General features: G+C 35.7%; 3 protein-coding genes across 3 annotated transcripts; 2 read left to right on the forward strand and 1 right to left on the reverse strand.

Moving 5' to 3' along the window:
• Positions 1-1,058: 1,058 nt before the first annotated feature.
• Positions 1,059-5,619, forward strand: LOC101502185 (protein DJ-1 homolog B). The gene is made up of 7 exons (XM_004488988.4): positions 1,059-1,481; positions 1,983-2,132; positions 2,225-2,407; positions 3,084-3,164; positions 3,352-3,552; positions 4,664-4,804; positions 5,191-5,619. Exons 1-7 carry the CDS (start codon positions 1,128-1,130, stop codon positions 5,395-5,397), a joined length of 1,317 nt encoding a protein of 438 aa, XP_004489045.1. The 5' UTR covers positions 1,059-1,127; the 3' UTR covers positions 5,398-5,619.
• Positions 5,620-5,966: 347 nt separating this feature from the next.
• LOC101502499 (ABC transporter G family member 10) lies at positions 5,967-8,573 on the forward strand. Its single transcript, XM_004488989.4, has one exon. The coding sequence runs from the start codon at positions 6,681-6,683 to the stop codon at positions 8,535-8,537; it is 1,857 nt and encodes a 618-aa protein (XP_004489046.1). The 5' UTR covers positions 5,967-6,680; the 3' UTR covers positions 8,538-8,573.
• LOC101489470 (putative disease resistance protein RGA1) lies at positions 8,524-11,564 on the reverse strand. Its single transcript, XM_027335804.2, has 2 exons — positions 9,231-11,564; positions 8,524-8,781 (listed from the first exon to the last, which is right to left on the reverse strand). The coding sequence occupies exon 1, from the start codon at positions 11,422-11,424 to the stop codon at positions 9,640-9,642; it is 1,785 nt and encodes a 594-aa protein (XP_027191605.1). The 5' UTR covers positions 11,425-11,564; the 3' UTR covers positions 8,524-8,781; positions 9,231-9,639.
• Positions 11,565-12,867: the final 1,303 nt, after the last annotated feature.

The raw sequence follows: 12,867 nt of genomic DNA on the forward strand, positions 1-12,867 counted from the left end.
ACATTTAATCTTAAACTCCTACTTGTTATAGATTGGTTTTCTTTGCATGTCTTCTTGGCAATGATGGTTAGGCTCTGTACTTAGGTTCATAATGTAACAGATATTCCATGCCTTATGAGATGGGAGAAAAGGTGAGTGGAATGGAAAAACGATAAGGTGTGTAGTAGACTGAATTACAAAATGCACCTTTCGCTCACGATACACATTCCCAGATATTAACACTAAATTGTAAGATTTTAATTAACAAATTTTTTTTTTTTTGTGGGCAATTAACAAAATATTTGTTGATATGGACAAACTTAACAGAATATTTGTTGATATGGACAAACTTAACAAAATACGAACACTGTTAACCTATATGGATTTATTTGAAAAAAAAATAAAGTTGTGATAAGTTTTTTATATAACTTTTTTACAAAAGAAAATCGATGGATTTCATTAAATAGTCAAGGATGGAAACATGATAAAATAAATGGAACAAGATGAGATTATTGTTTTATTCTAAAATCGCTCTTACATTGAAGTTGAAAAATAAATACATAACTAATGGCAAGACAATCTATAATTATCATAGAAATAATAAAAATAAATTACTATATCATATTTAGATTTAATATTTAATAAATCAACATAATTTTGATAAAATCAGTAATTTTACTCAATTATATCTATAAAATACAATTTAGAATATAAAATTAAAATATAAATATAAAAATAGTTTATAAAACATAAATTTAATCAAATATAAATATAAAAATAATTAATATTATTTGATATTAAATTTAATAAAAAAAATATAAAAATAAAATACTTGATCAATCAGATTTTCATTAACCATAAATAAGAGAATAGATAGTTATAATTTACAAGTTTTACCTATCTATCATCACACAATACTCTTCTCTTTCTTGTCAAACTTCAAATAGTAACAACGTAATTTTCTTAGTTTAATTATAAAAATAAAAATACAGAACCTCAATTTAAATTTCTTTTGAGGAATTCTAACTTATCTCTTTGACTGGTATGTGGTGCTGGTGGAGCACGTGAAGACACACGTGCATAATTCACGGACACATTTCCAACTCAATGAGGAAAAAGAAAAAAAAAAAAAACATTGTAAAAAAAAAATGGCGTTGCGTCACATAGGATTCTTCCCTCACACACTCGTTGCTTCTACAAACTTCACTCCAAAACCGAAACTCAACCATAACCGTTTTTTCTTTTCTCCTTCACACTCTTTTTCTTCCACCGTCACTGTAATGGCTTCAAATGCTCGTAAAGTCCTAATTCCGATCGCTGATGGCACCGAGCCTATGGAGGCCGTCATCACCATCGATGTTCTCCGTCGATCCGGAGCTGACGTCACCGTTGCGTCCGCCGCCGACAGTCTTTCCGTTCAAGCTCTTCACGGCGTCAAGATCATTGCTGATGCTTCTGTTTCCGACGTTGCCAACACTGCTTTCGACTTAATCGCTCTCCCTGTATAGATATTTCTCTCTATTATCGACATATCTGCGTTGTACTTTAAATTGTTTAGGGGTTGTGTTTATAATCGCGTTTATTACGTTGATCATCAAATTAAGCACGTTTTTTAATTCAGAATTTGAATAAGTAATTAGTTATCGTTCATCCTTGGAATATCTTTAATTGATTGAGTGGTTAAGGTTTTGTAAAATTTTTATTTTATTTTTATTAATAAATACTAAAAATGTCGTTTCTTTCACTCACTAAAGGGAGAAAACATGTTTCATTTTTTTGTTGTTGTATTTTTTTCACTCTTTACTGTAAAATTGTTAGTTAGAGAGAATTCACAGCTATAGCACTCACCGATTCATGGAATTGAAGGCATGTTTGCTGTCCAACACGACAAAATCACATATGATTATATTCAATTGTTTCCATTTTATATCGCTGTCTGTGTTGGTGCTTCATAGGATTCATAGTTTTTTGTTAATTGGATTTTTGGGGGAATTTGTGTGTAGGGAGGGGTTCCGGGTGTGGACAATCTTAGAGACTGTGGAGTGTTGGAAGGGTTGGTAAAGAAGCATGTTGAGGATGGAAAGCTTTATGCCGCGGTGTGTGCTGCTCCTGCAGTGGTACTTGGGCAATGGGGTTTGCTGAATGGATTGAAGGTAAAGTTTGCCTCTTATGTTTATTCTCGTTTCACAGTGTACTTTTGTGTAGCTAGCGGTGATGGTTGTGTGATTTTATGGTTGTTGGACAGGCAACTTGTCACCCTTCATTCATGGAAAAATTGGCCTCCTATGCCACTTCTGTTGAGTCAAGGGTGCAGCTGGATGGCAGAGTTGTGACCAGCCGTGCACCTGGTACCACCATGGAGTTTGCCATTGCTCTGGTTGAGCAACTACTTGGAAAGGAGAAAGCTGATGAAGTTGCAGGTCCACTGGTAAGGAGTAAGGACTTCATTCCTGATAATTCTGCTTGCTTTTTCGGAGCATAGAAATGTGGATTATATGTGTGCTTGAATTAGCTTGTTTTGGAGAAATAATCGTCTTTGGTTCCCGATTTAGTAAGAGAACTTTTGAGGAAAAATATATTTCTTCATTAACAATCTTGATCAAACTGGCATTATGTTACACGGACCTTTATACCTGAATGAAACTAGATGTGCTTTTCCTTGCCCTATAAATGTCAACATGAAGACTTGTGCTCATAGAGAAGGGGAGGGGGAACTAGGGTGATCGATGCTGCTGAAAAAGCTTCAAGTTTCTTGCTATCCATGCTCATGATTCATAGTTGAAGCATAATAATTGAGATGTTACTTGTTTTTAAGCAGTTATGGGGTGTCCACCTCTGCTTTACACCCTTACTAATTATGTCATCCCTCCCTCTTTCCCATCTTTTTGTAACCAAATGAAGAAAAGAAAATTTATTTATAACTCCTACTTCTTTATTGGTAATGCATAAGTAGTCGGGGTGCATGTGTTGTGCTTTTCTGCTGCTGAATTTCAACATACAAGACAAGTCTGATGATATTTTTAATCTTGATGATATCAAAAACCCCTCTGTGATACTTACTACTATCCATTTCTTGTTGGATTCTCTTGTAATTCAAAATTCAGGTTATCCGATCTAATCATGGTGATGAATATACTTTTTTGGAGCTAAACCCAGTGCAATGGACATTTGACAGTCCACCCAAGGTAGGATTTGGGCCTGAACATTGTTCTCAGTGAAGTTTCTTTATATTGACAACAATATTTGAGAAAGGATGCAGCACTATATTTATTAAATTTCTTTAATAGACATGTTTCTATGAAAGAATAAATTTGTTGTTTCTAGATTATCGACCTTGATATGTATTGGTATTTTCACTTGCTCTCTTTTCAGATTCTTGTACCAATTGCTAATGGCACAGAAGAAATGGAAGCTTTGATTATAATCGATATTCTGCGAAGAGCAAAGGCAAATGTTGTGGTTGCTTCTGTTGAGGACAAACTAGAGATCTTGGCATCACGTAATGTTAAACTGAAGGCAGACACACTCCTTGATGAAGCAGTTAAACTTTCATATGACCTGATTGTGTTGCCTGTAAGGGAACCTGTTACTTTCTTTGTAATAATTAATCGGTTTATAATATTTAGTTTGTGTAAATTATAATCCAATTGTCTACAGGGTGGAATTGGTGGTGCCCAAGCTTTTGCAAACTCGGAAACCTTGGTGAATTTGTTGAAAAAGCAAAGAGAATCAAACAGATATTATGGAGCAATGATGCTGCTGAAAAAGCTTCAAGTTTCTTGCTATCCATGCTCATGATTCATAGTTGAAGCATAATAATTGAGATGTTACTTGTTTTTAAGCAGTTATGGGGTGTCCACCTCTGCTTTACACCCTTACTAATTATGTCATCCCTCCCTCTTTCCCATCTTTTTGTAACCAAATGAAGAAAAGAAAATTTATTTATAACTCCTACTTCTTTATTGGTAATGCATAAGTAGTCGGGGTGCATGTGTTGTGCTTTTCTGCTGCTGAATTTCAACATACAAGACAAGTCTGATGATATTTTTAATCTTGATGATATCAAAAACCCCTCTGTGATACTTACTACTATCCATTTCTTGTTGGATTCTCTTGTAATTCAAAATTCAGGTTATCCGATCTAATCATGGTGATGAATATACTTTTTTGGAGCTAAACCCAGTGCAATGGACATTTGACAGTCCACCCAAGGTAGGATTTGGGCCTGAACATTGTTCTCAGTGAAGTTTCTTTATATTGACAACAATATTTGAGAAAGGATGCAGCACTATATTTATTAAATTTCTTTAATAGACATGTTTCTATGAAAGAATAAATTTGTTGTTTCTAGATTATCGACCTTGATATGTATTGGTATTTTCACTTGCTCTCTTTTCAGATTCTTGTACCAATTGCTAATGGCACAGAAGAAATGGAAGCTTTGATTATAATCGATATTCTGCGAAGAGCAAAGGCAAATGTTGTGGTTGCTTCTGTTGAGGACAAACTAGAGATCTTGGCATCACGTAATGTTAAACTGAAGGCAGACACACTCCTTGATGAAGCAGTTAAACTTTCATATGACCTGATTGTGTTGCCTGTAAGGGAACCTGTTACTTTCTTTGTAATAATTAATCGGTTTATAATATTTAGTTTGTGTAAATTATAATCCAATTGTCTACAGGGTGGAATTGGTGGTGCCCAAGCTTTTGCAAACTCGGAAACCTTGGTGAATTTGTTGAAAAAGCAAAGAGAATCAAACAGATATTATGGAGCAATTTGTGCATCCCCGGCTTTAGTTTTGGAGCCCCATGGCTTACTAAAGGTATCTATGTGTTTTATGAGTCAATCTATCATCAGTATAAACAAAACTTTCAATAAAATGACAATTATATATATATGTGTGTGCATTTCTTTGAATAATGTGTTAAAACCCATGTGCTTTTGTTTTTCTTTATCAACTTGCCTACATGGTCTGCAATTCAACAGAATTCAGAAAAGCATGCATAACAAACTGTGCAGCAGTGTTCAAGTTCATTTGTACTGTAGACAGTTCCTTTCCTTATGTAGCTAAATCTTCTTAGAATTCATTCTAATGCTCTTTGCACTTCTTTGGACTATTTTATGTTGCTATCAAGTGCTTCATTGTTCATAACTTCATTTTGCATTGTGATGTTAATTTTAGAGACGGTCATATTTTCTCTGATACAGGGTAAAAAGGCCACTGCTTTTCCTGCCATGTGCAACAAGTTATCAGATCAGAGTGAAGTAGAAAACAGGGTTGTAGTTGATGGGAACCTCATTACTAGCAGAGGCCCAGGAACCTCCATTGAGTTTGCACTAGTTATTGTGGAGAAGCTGTTTGGACGCAAGTTAGCTCTAGAACTTGCAAAGACAATAGTATTTACACGCTCATGATACATTTAAACGAGTAACACTTTTGTGCTAATGTATCAGACATTTGTGTATGAATAATTGAGTGTTCAAGTGAGTTGTAAAGAACGAGAAAGAGAGTTGTTCCTTTTGAATTTTGCTTTGAGTTTAGTGCTTGTAAGATAAGGTCAGTTGTTGGCTTACTTTTAATTTGTTTTCAGCTAATAGTTTTTATGTATTATATAAATAACAAAAAATTATACTGTTTCTCCTTTGTATTTTTAAAATTTTAAAAGGTTAGTGAAATTAAAATAATTTTATTTTCATATTTAACAGTTTTTTAAAACAAAAGAATGCTTTTTCATTTCATATTCGTTATGTAAGTGTCAAATGAATATTATTATTAATCTATTCTACATTACAAGTGTTTTTTTAATCACGGTGTAACTTTTTTTCTCAAAATAGTGTTATTACTTTAAAAACATTGACGTTTTTAATTTTAAAAAGAACAAAACGTACTGTAACACTTCAAAATATTAGTTTCTTCTAATGTAGGCCAATTATTTTTTATTTTTTTTTTATTTTTATATTTGGAACAGATAACTTTAAATATTCATTGTTGTATGTTATCCTGTAATTTAAAAACATTCCTTAAGGATGCTTGAGAAAGTATTCAGTTTTGTCATTGATGCTCATAAAAAAAATCTTGGGTCACTGATTAAACTTATTTCTTCAGTGGTTTACCCATTTATAATTTTTGACCTCATATAGAAATATCAATCCGTTATATTAAGAAATTTACGATATTGTGAATTATAGTTGAATAAAATGTGAACAAAGATTTCTTAATCACAGTTGAAAAGGATCCCATTTAACTTGTAAAACTGTATTTGAATATTTGATACTTTTTATCTTCTACCAACCAAACTTTGAGCTGTCTTAGCCTATGATGCATGGGGAAGATAGTGGGGCAACCAAACACCAACAATGCACAGTCAATATTCAGCTCACCGAAAAAACTTCCTATGTATTACACATTCTTATATGTTCTTCCTTTCTTTCTTTGATTTACTTAGAGTATTTGAACAAGCCAAACACTTTTCAAGTTCCACACTTGAATAGAAAATATAAAAGTGTTTAAGTCAAATCTCTTGTACAAAATGTCAAGGCCCATTCATTACATATTTATTACATAATCTATGTTGGCTTCTTACTTAGCTTATAACTAGCTCATAGTTTGGTGTGTTAGCTCATCCCCCTCTCTTGCTTTGTGTATTCTTCACATAATAGCTTATGCAATACATGCTTTTCTTCTTCTCTCACTTTGCATGCACACCAACACAACAATGGGATCATCATTCAAGCCCATCTCATGCACCAGAAAAACCCCATATAGATTAGAAACCAAAAACTTATCATACAAATTGTGCAACCAACTTGACAAACTTACAAGTCTTTGTTTTGGTTCGAATCCCACGAGTAGTTCAAAGTTCATTTTGAAGGACGTAAATTGTGAGGCAAGGCCAGGGGAGCTTACCACTATAGCTGGTCCTAGTGGAGCTGGAAAAACAACACTGCTTGAAATTCTCGCCGGGCGAATACCTTCGCGTAAAGTTTCGGGACAACTACTTGTTAATCACAAGCCAATGGATGTGAACAGATTCAGAAGAGAATCCGGGTACATCACACAAGAAGATACTTTGTTTCCATCGCTAACAGTTCGAGAGACACTAATGTATAGTGCTTTGTTGAGGCTTCCGGGAGGGCGAAAAGTGGCTGCAATGAGAGTTGCAGAGTTGATGAAGCAGTTAGGATTGGATCCTATTGCAGATTCAAGAATTGGCAATGGATCAGACCATGGTATATCAGGCGGTGAAAGGCGAAGAGTTTCCATTGGTGTTGACTTGGTTCATGACCCTGCAGTTATTTTGATTGATGAACCAACTTCAGGTTTAGATTCATCATCAGCTCTTAATGTAATCTCATTGCTTAGACTAATGGCATTTAATCAAGGTAAAACAATTGTTCTAACTATCCACCAACCCGGTTTTCGAATCTTAGAGCAACTTGATAGGCTCATTTTGCTATCTGATGGATTTGTCATGCATAATGGTTCATTGAATCTTCTTGAGGCAAGGCTCAATTTATCTGGCCATCAAATTCCTAATCATGTCAATGTCCTTGAATTTTCTATTGATGTCATGCAAAGCTTGATTACTCTCACTTCAGAATCTGGGAACAATCAATTTCTTTGCAATGACAAAGAGCACCAAGAACACAAGATGAGAATGCAGTGCTCTATGATTGTTAAAGAAAAAGAAATTTTGTACTCAAATTCTCCAATGGAAGAGATTTTAATCCTAGGACAAAGATTTTGCAGTAACATATTCAGAACTAAACAACTCTTTGTTACAAGGGTCATACAAGCCTTAGTAGCTGGATTGATACTAGGGACCATATTCTTGAATGTTGGAAGCAAACAAAGTAAATTAGCATTACAAACGCGAAGCGGCTTCTTTGCTTTCAGCCTTACCTTTTTGCTATCATCAACAACAGAAGGGCTGCCTATTTTCTTGGAAGAGAGAAGAACTTTTATGAATGAGACCTCAAGAGGAGCTTATAGAGTTTCTTCATATGTTTTAGCAAATACATTTGTTTTTCTTCCTTTCCTTCTAATGGTTGGTCTTCTCTATACTACCCCAGTTTATTGGCTGGTAGGATTAAGAAAAGACATTGATGGATTCCTTTACTTCTCCTTAGTGGTTTGGTTAGTCCTACTCATGTCGAATTCACTTGTGGCATGTTTCAGCGCCTTAGTGCCGAATTTCATCATGGGAAGCTCGGTGATCGCCGGCCTAATGGGGTCATTCTTTCTATTCTCAGGGTATTTCATATCAAAGGATAAAATACCTAGTTACTGGATTTTTATGCATTATATAAGTCTATTCAAGTATCCATTTGAGTGCCTTATGATAAATGAGTATGGAGGTGAACAAGGGAAAAAGAGATGCATAGAAGTTAACAATGAGGAATGCACACTTTATGGAGTTGAGTTCTTAAGACAACAGGGTATGAAAGAGTCACACAAATGGACAAATTTGGCTTTAATGTTAAGCTTCATAATAGGGTATAGAGTGCTTAACTTTATAATTCTTTGGTCTAGATGTTACAAAAGCAGAAAATAAATTGGTTTATAACAGTAGCATATACTTTACAGTCTTTACACTTATTTTCATTTATTTTTTCATCTATGATAATGCATAATTCATGTTTACATACAGATAAAATAATAAAATATTTATTATACAAAAAAAGATATTGATATTGTTCTTTTGCTTCCTCCCATTTGTAACTTCCTTCATGGTTTCATCCTGTATAACCTCTATAGCCCCGACACTTTTTATCGAGGATGTGTACCGGTGTCCGACTCTGACACATTGATTACGTTCAATTAATTTATCTCCTCAAATTATTACCCGTGTTGTCATGTTAGTGTCAGTGTCGTGTCCGGTGTTTGTGCCAGTAACCGTGATTCATAGTGTATAACTACTAACATGCAATGCTCACTGCACCTTTTATTCCAAGACAATTGTGTGAAGTGTAAACATCAATGATATATTATCTAGTTTATATATATAGGAGAAGCTCCTGTAAAAAAAAATATATAGGAGACACTAGAAAGGGATTATTCAGTGATAAGTAACTTTGCTTCTTACATCATAAAAACCAGTTCACTTACCAACCAACATATTGTGAAAAATGTATTTGTAGACAATAATAAACATAATATAACAACGGCATCATAATTGAATACTCAATGTCAAACCATATCAGTGGTGAGAGAAAATCTATTTAATAAAAGAAAGTCACAAATTCACCTTGGTTGGGGAGAGTAGAGCAATTTCTGTTGGCCTTTATTGCCTCAAAAAGAATCAACCTACAACTATGTTTGGGATGTGAGCAACATTTGGCCAATCTTCTCCAATTTTACTTTGACATCTCTTACGGAGGAGGCGACAGTGGCTTATATGAAGAGTCTGTAAATTTGCAAGGCAACGCAAGCCTTCCGGCAGTGACTCTAAATCATCGCAGTGAAGAATCTTAATATGCCTAAGTGATTGAAGGTCAAGAATTTGCTCCGGAAACGCCTTCAGGTTGTCACAAAATTCTATGGATATTTTCTGAAGAGATCTAAGTCCATGAGGGACTTGGCATAGGGTGCTAGTGTTATCCTCATCTCTCCATAGGTCAACCTTGTCGACTTGACAAATTCTCAGTTTCTTAAGTTCAGCAGAAAGATGTTGCAAGTGTCTTAACATAGGTGCAATAACAGGAAATCCCGAAAGAGAGAGAAACTCGAGATGTGAGATTTTTCATCCACTGCTCTGGCATTGATTCTACGTCTATTTCTGTGAGATACAAGTGCTTGAGGCCAAAAAGAGGGTTGAATGAGGATGACCGAACCGAACATGTTTCAATCATTGGCATCACATTACAAGAAATTAACCTCAACTCAATGAGGTAAGGATAAGTAGGCATGCAAGTCAGTTTTGGACATTCCCAAATGTCTAAATATGAAAGACAAGGAAAAGGAGGGAGTGAAAGATGGTTGGCAACATCAGCGGAATTTCCCAACCTTTGCCATCCCCTCAGGTTCTTGCAGCCAAAGAGGACGAGTTTCTCCAAAGATGGGAAAAACAACACATGAGAGACATCATCATAATGTATGTAATTTAGTTCATTCATTTCACTAATGTTGAGCATCTGCAGCCGCGGAAGTCGTTCCAATGGTTGGAGATGTTGACAACTGGAAAGTCGGTAGAGGTTGATTTGAACAATATTAGTTAGCGAAGGAAGCCAACTTGAAAACCTCGCTCCTGGATACCCACTCACTCTCAATTTTCTCAAATTCTGATTAGGACAAAGGTTATCCAATAACTGCAAGTTGATCTCACTGTTTTTTCCGTCTTCTACCCAATCGTACCGAGTTTTTCCCCAATTCAGCTCCAAGACTTGGATGTACTTCTTTATTTTCAGATTTGCTTCTTGTGATTCCAATGCTACATCCTTTACCAAACCCAGGTTACTGATTCTCATATGACCTCTTAGGTTATTTAGCTCCTTCAATTCATTTAGTTTTCCACAGTTCCTTATCTCTTCATCCCCCACTACAAAACTCGATAAGGACTGCAATGAAGTCAATTGTCCTAATCCAAGAGGCATCTTGTCTGCAAAGGCTTTACAACCTTCAATGTCAAGATGTCTCAAATTAATCAACTTTGCGATAACTTCAGTACAAAATACAAGTTTCCGGCACCCAGTCAATTTCAAAGATTGCAAACTAACAAGATTGCCGATAGACTTAGGCAGACTAATTAGTTCTTTACAATTAGACAAGTCCAGATACCTTAAATGTCTGCATTTATGGATCCACAGTGGCAGCTCAGTTATAGGAGAATATGACAAATCCAAAGCCCGCAGAAACTTCAAGTTCTTGGTGATAGATGGTTTGGCGTCCAAAACACTTCTTGCATTGGTTTTGGCCCAAAGAATGGTACGCAGCTTACTTGCATCTAACAAATCCAGTGAACAAGCAATACTAGATAGAAATGAGACATGCATGGGTCTTCCAATAAATGTTTTCTCCTCAGTATGCAAGCAACAATCATTTCCTGCTACTGACTTTGCAAGATCATGCATCAAATCATGCATTTTGAATGAAATTATATCTTTGTGTTTGCTCAATGATGCATCTTGAAAGAATGACCTCTTCAACAAAATCCTTACATATTGATCGCCCACATCTTCCTTGGATTGTGTTTCAATTGAACTTTCAAGGTAGCCTTGAGCCATCCACAATTGAATCAATTCATTCCTCTGAATTTCCCAACCTTTAGGGTATAAACAACAATAGGCAAAACATTGTCTTAACCCCAGTGGCAAGTTTTGGTAACTCAATTTTAGCACCGGCATAATACTATGTCTTTCTTCACACAACCTCCAAACATCACCATTCAAAACATTCAACCATTGATCTTCTTTTTCATTTAGAGTTCGTAAGAAGCCTCCCATTGTTCTGATTGCTAAGGGAACTCCACCACGTTTGTATGATGACTGTTGTTGAGTTTGAGACGTGTATCACGAATTGACAAGTAATCGAGGAAATCATCAGCATCATGTAGGAGTTGTTTGAACCTGGTGATCCAGTGGAGGATTGTGAGATCTTGATGTTGTTTTTGTTCGGCATCTGAAAGTACGAGTTTAATGGATTGGAGAGTTTGGTTGAGATTTTGGAGGTCGTTTTTGACGCCGTAAATTCGTCCAAATTCGTGGAAGGTGGAAGAAGCTAATCGGTTGATTATGCTAACAATGACACTGTATGGGATTTGTTCAGCCATTTGTTGAGAGAAGTGAGATGACGAAAAGGACTTTGAACATAGACATAAACTGAGACTACCAATATTCAACGTTCAATATTCTGCGCGTGTGTAGTCGTCGTGTTCTCTCTCTCTCATTCACTCCAAATATCGTATCACTCTTCTATTATTCAACACTTACTGTTTATCTATCGACACTTCCCTCATTCACTAAACAAATTCCTAATTCGTTCGCTTAGAGCATCTCCAACGGTGTAAATGCATTTGTCGGTTGGACTTGTGCCAAATGTCATTGTCAAAAAAAAAAGTACTTCATCCTGGTTATTTTTTTTAATTAATTTATGTATAATAATAAATATATCACGGTTAGGCGTGAATCATATCTAATCAACTCAGAGTTCATCGTTGTAGTAAAAAATGAATAAATTATTTCAAGATGTGGCATGGTGGACCTCATTTAATATACTCATATTGAGTTCACCGTTGGAGATGCTCATACTTAAACATGTGAGGATAGCAAAACCACAAGAGGATGGAATGTCCTTATTGGTATAACGTCCCTTGACATGGCAGCCTAGAAAAATGAAGCACACGTCTTCTCTCTCATTGGGCAGCACGCGTGGCGCGTGTCTCCGTGTTTTACGTTGTGCATTTAATGCGTTAACGGCTACGTGTCCACATATGTCTTAGTCACATCACGCTAGGTTCTTAAGCTACGACACATTTAATTTTTCCTTTCTCTCATCCTGTACATCTTCCATTCTCTTTTATATTTCTCCCCCGTCCTCTATCATTCTCACTCATCAACCATATATTCAAAAAACCTCTCTTTACCCAGCAAAATCTCATATCAAGAACCAGAAGAGAACCAAGATGTCTACTCAAGCACTGAGTCAGATTATCATGAAGAAACTCAATCTGAAGCAAATTCCATGAACACCATTTCTTCATCTCAACCATCCAAAAGTTCTTCTCCTTTTATCACTCCAAAAATCTCCAAAAACGCATCATTCTCAGCTCCCTCCAAGCGCTCTTCCATAATCATGTTTGGAGCTGTTTCATCCAACAAGACACCTCCTCAGGACAATACGATCCATGTCATCAATTCTGATGATTCAGAGACCACTCTCTCTGCTGA

Source organism: Cicer arietinum, chromosome 1 (assembly GCF_000331145.2).
Source record: "Cicer arietinum cultivar CDC Frontier isolate Library 1 chromosome 1, Cicar.CDCFrontier_v2.0, whole genome shotgun sequence".
Lineage (NCBI taxonomy): Eukaryota > Viridiplantae > Streptophyta > Magnoliopsida > Fabales > Fabaceae > Cicer > Cicer arietinum.

Excerpts from the sequence above, each read along its gene's own strand:
- LOC101502499 (XM_004488989.4), top strand. The coding sequence starts at position 6,681 with ATGCACACCAACACAACAATGGGATCATCATTCAAGCCCATCTCATGC.
- LOC101489470 (XM_027335804.2), bottom strand. The coding sequence starts at position 11,424 with ATGGGAGGCTTCTTACGAACTCTAAATGAAAAAGAAGATCAATGGTTG.
- LOC101502185 (XM_004488988.4), top strand. The coding sequence starts at position 1,128 with ATGGCGTTGCGTCACATAGGATTCTTCCCTCACACACTCGTTGCTTCT. Across the intron at positions 1,482-1,982 it reads TCGACTTAATCGCTCTCCCT|GGAGGGGTTCCGGGTGTGGA; the intron begins GTATAGATATTT and ends ATTTGTGTGTAG. Across the intron at positions 3,165-3,351 it reads CATTTGACAGTCCACCCAAG|ATTCTTGTACCAATTGCTAA; the intron begins GTAGGATTTGGG and ends CTCTCTTTTCAG.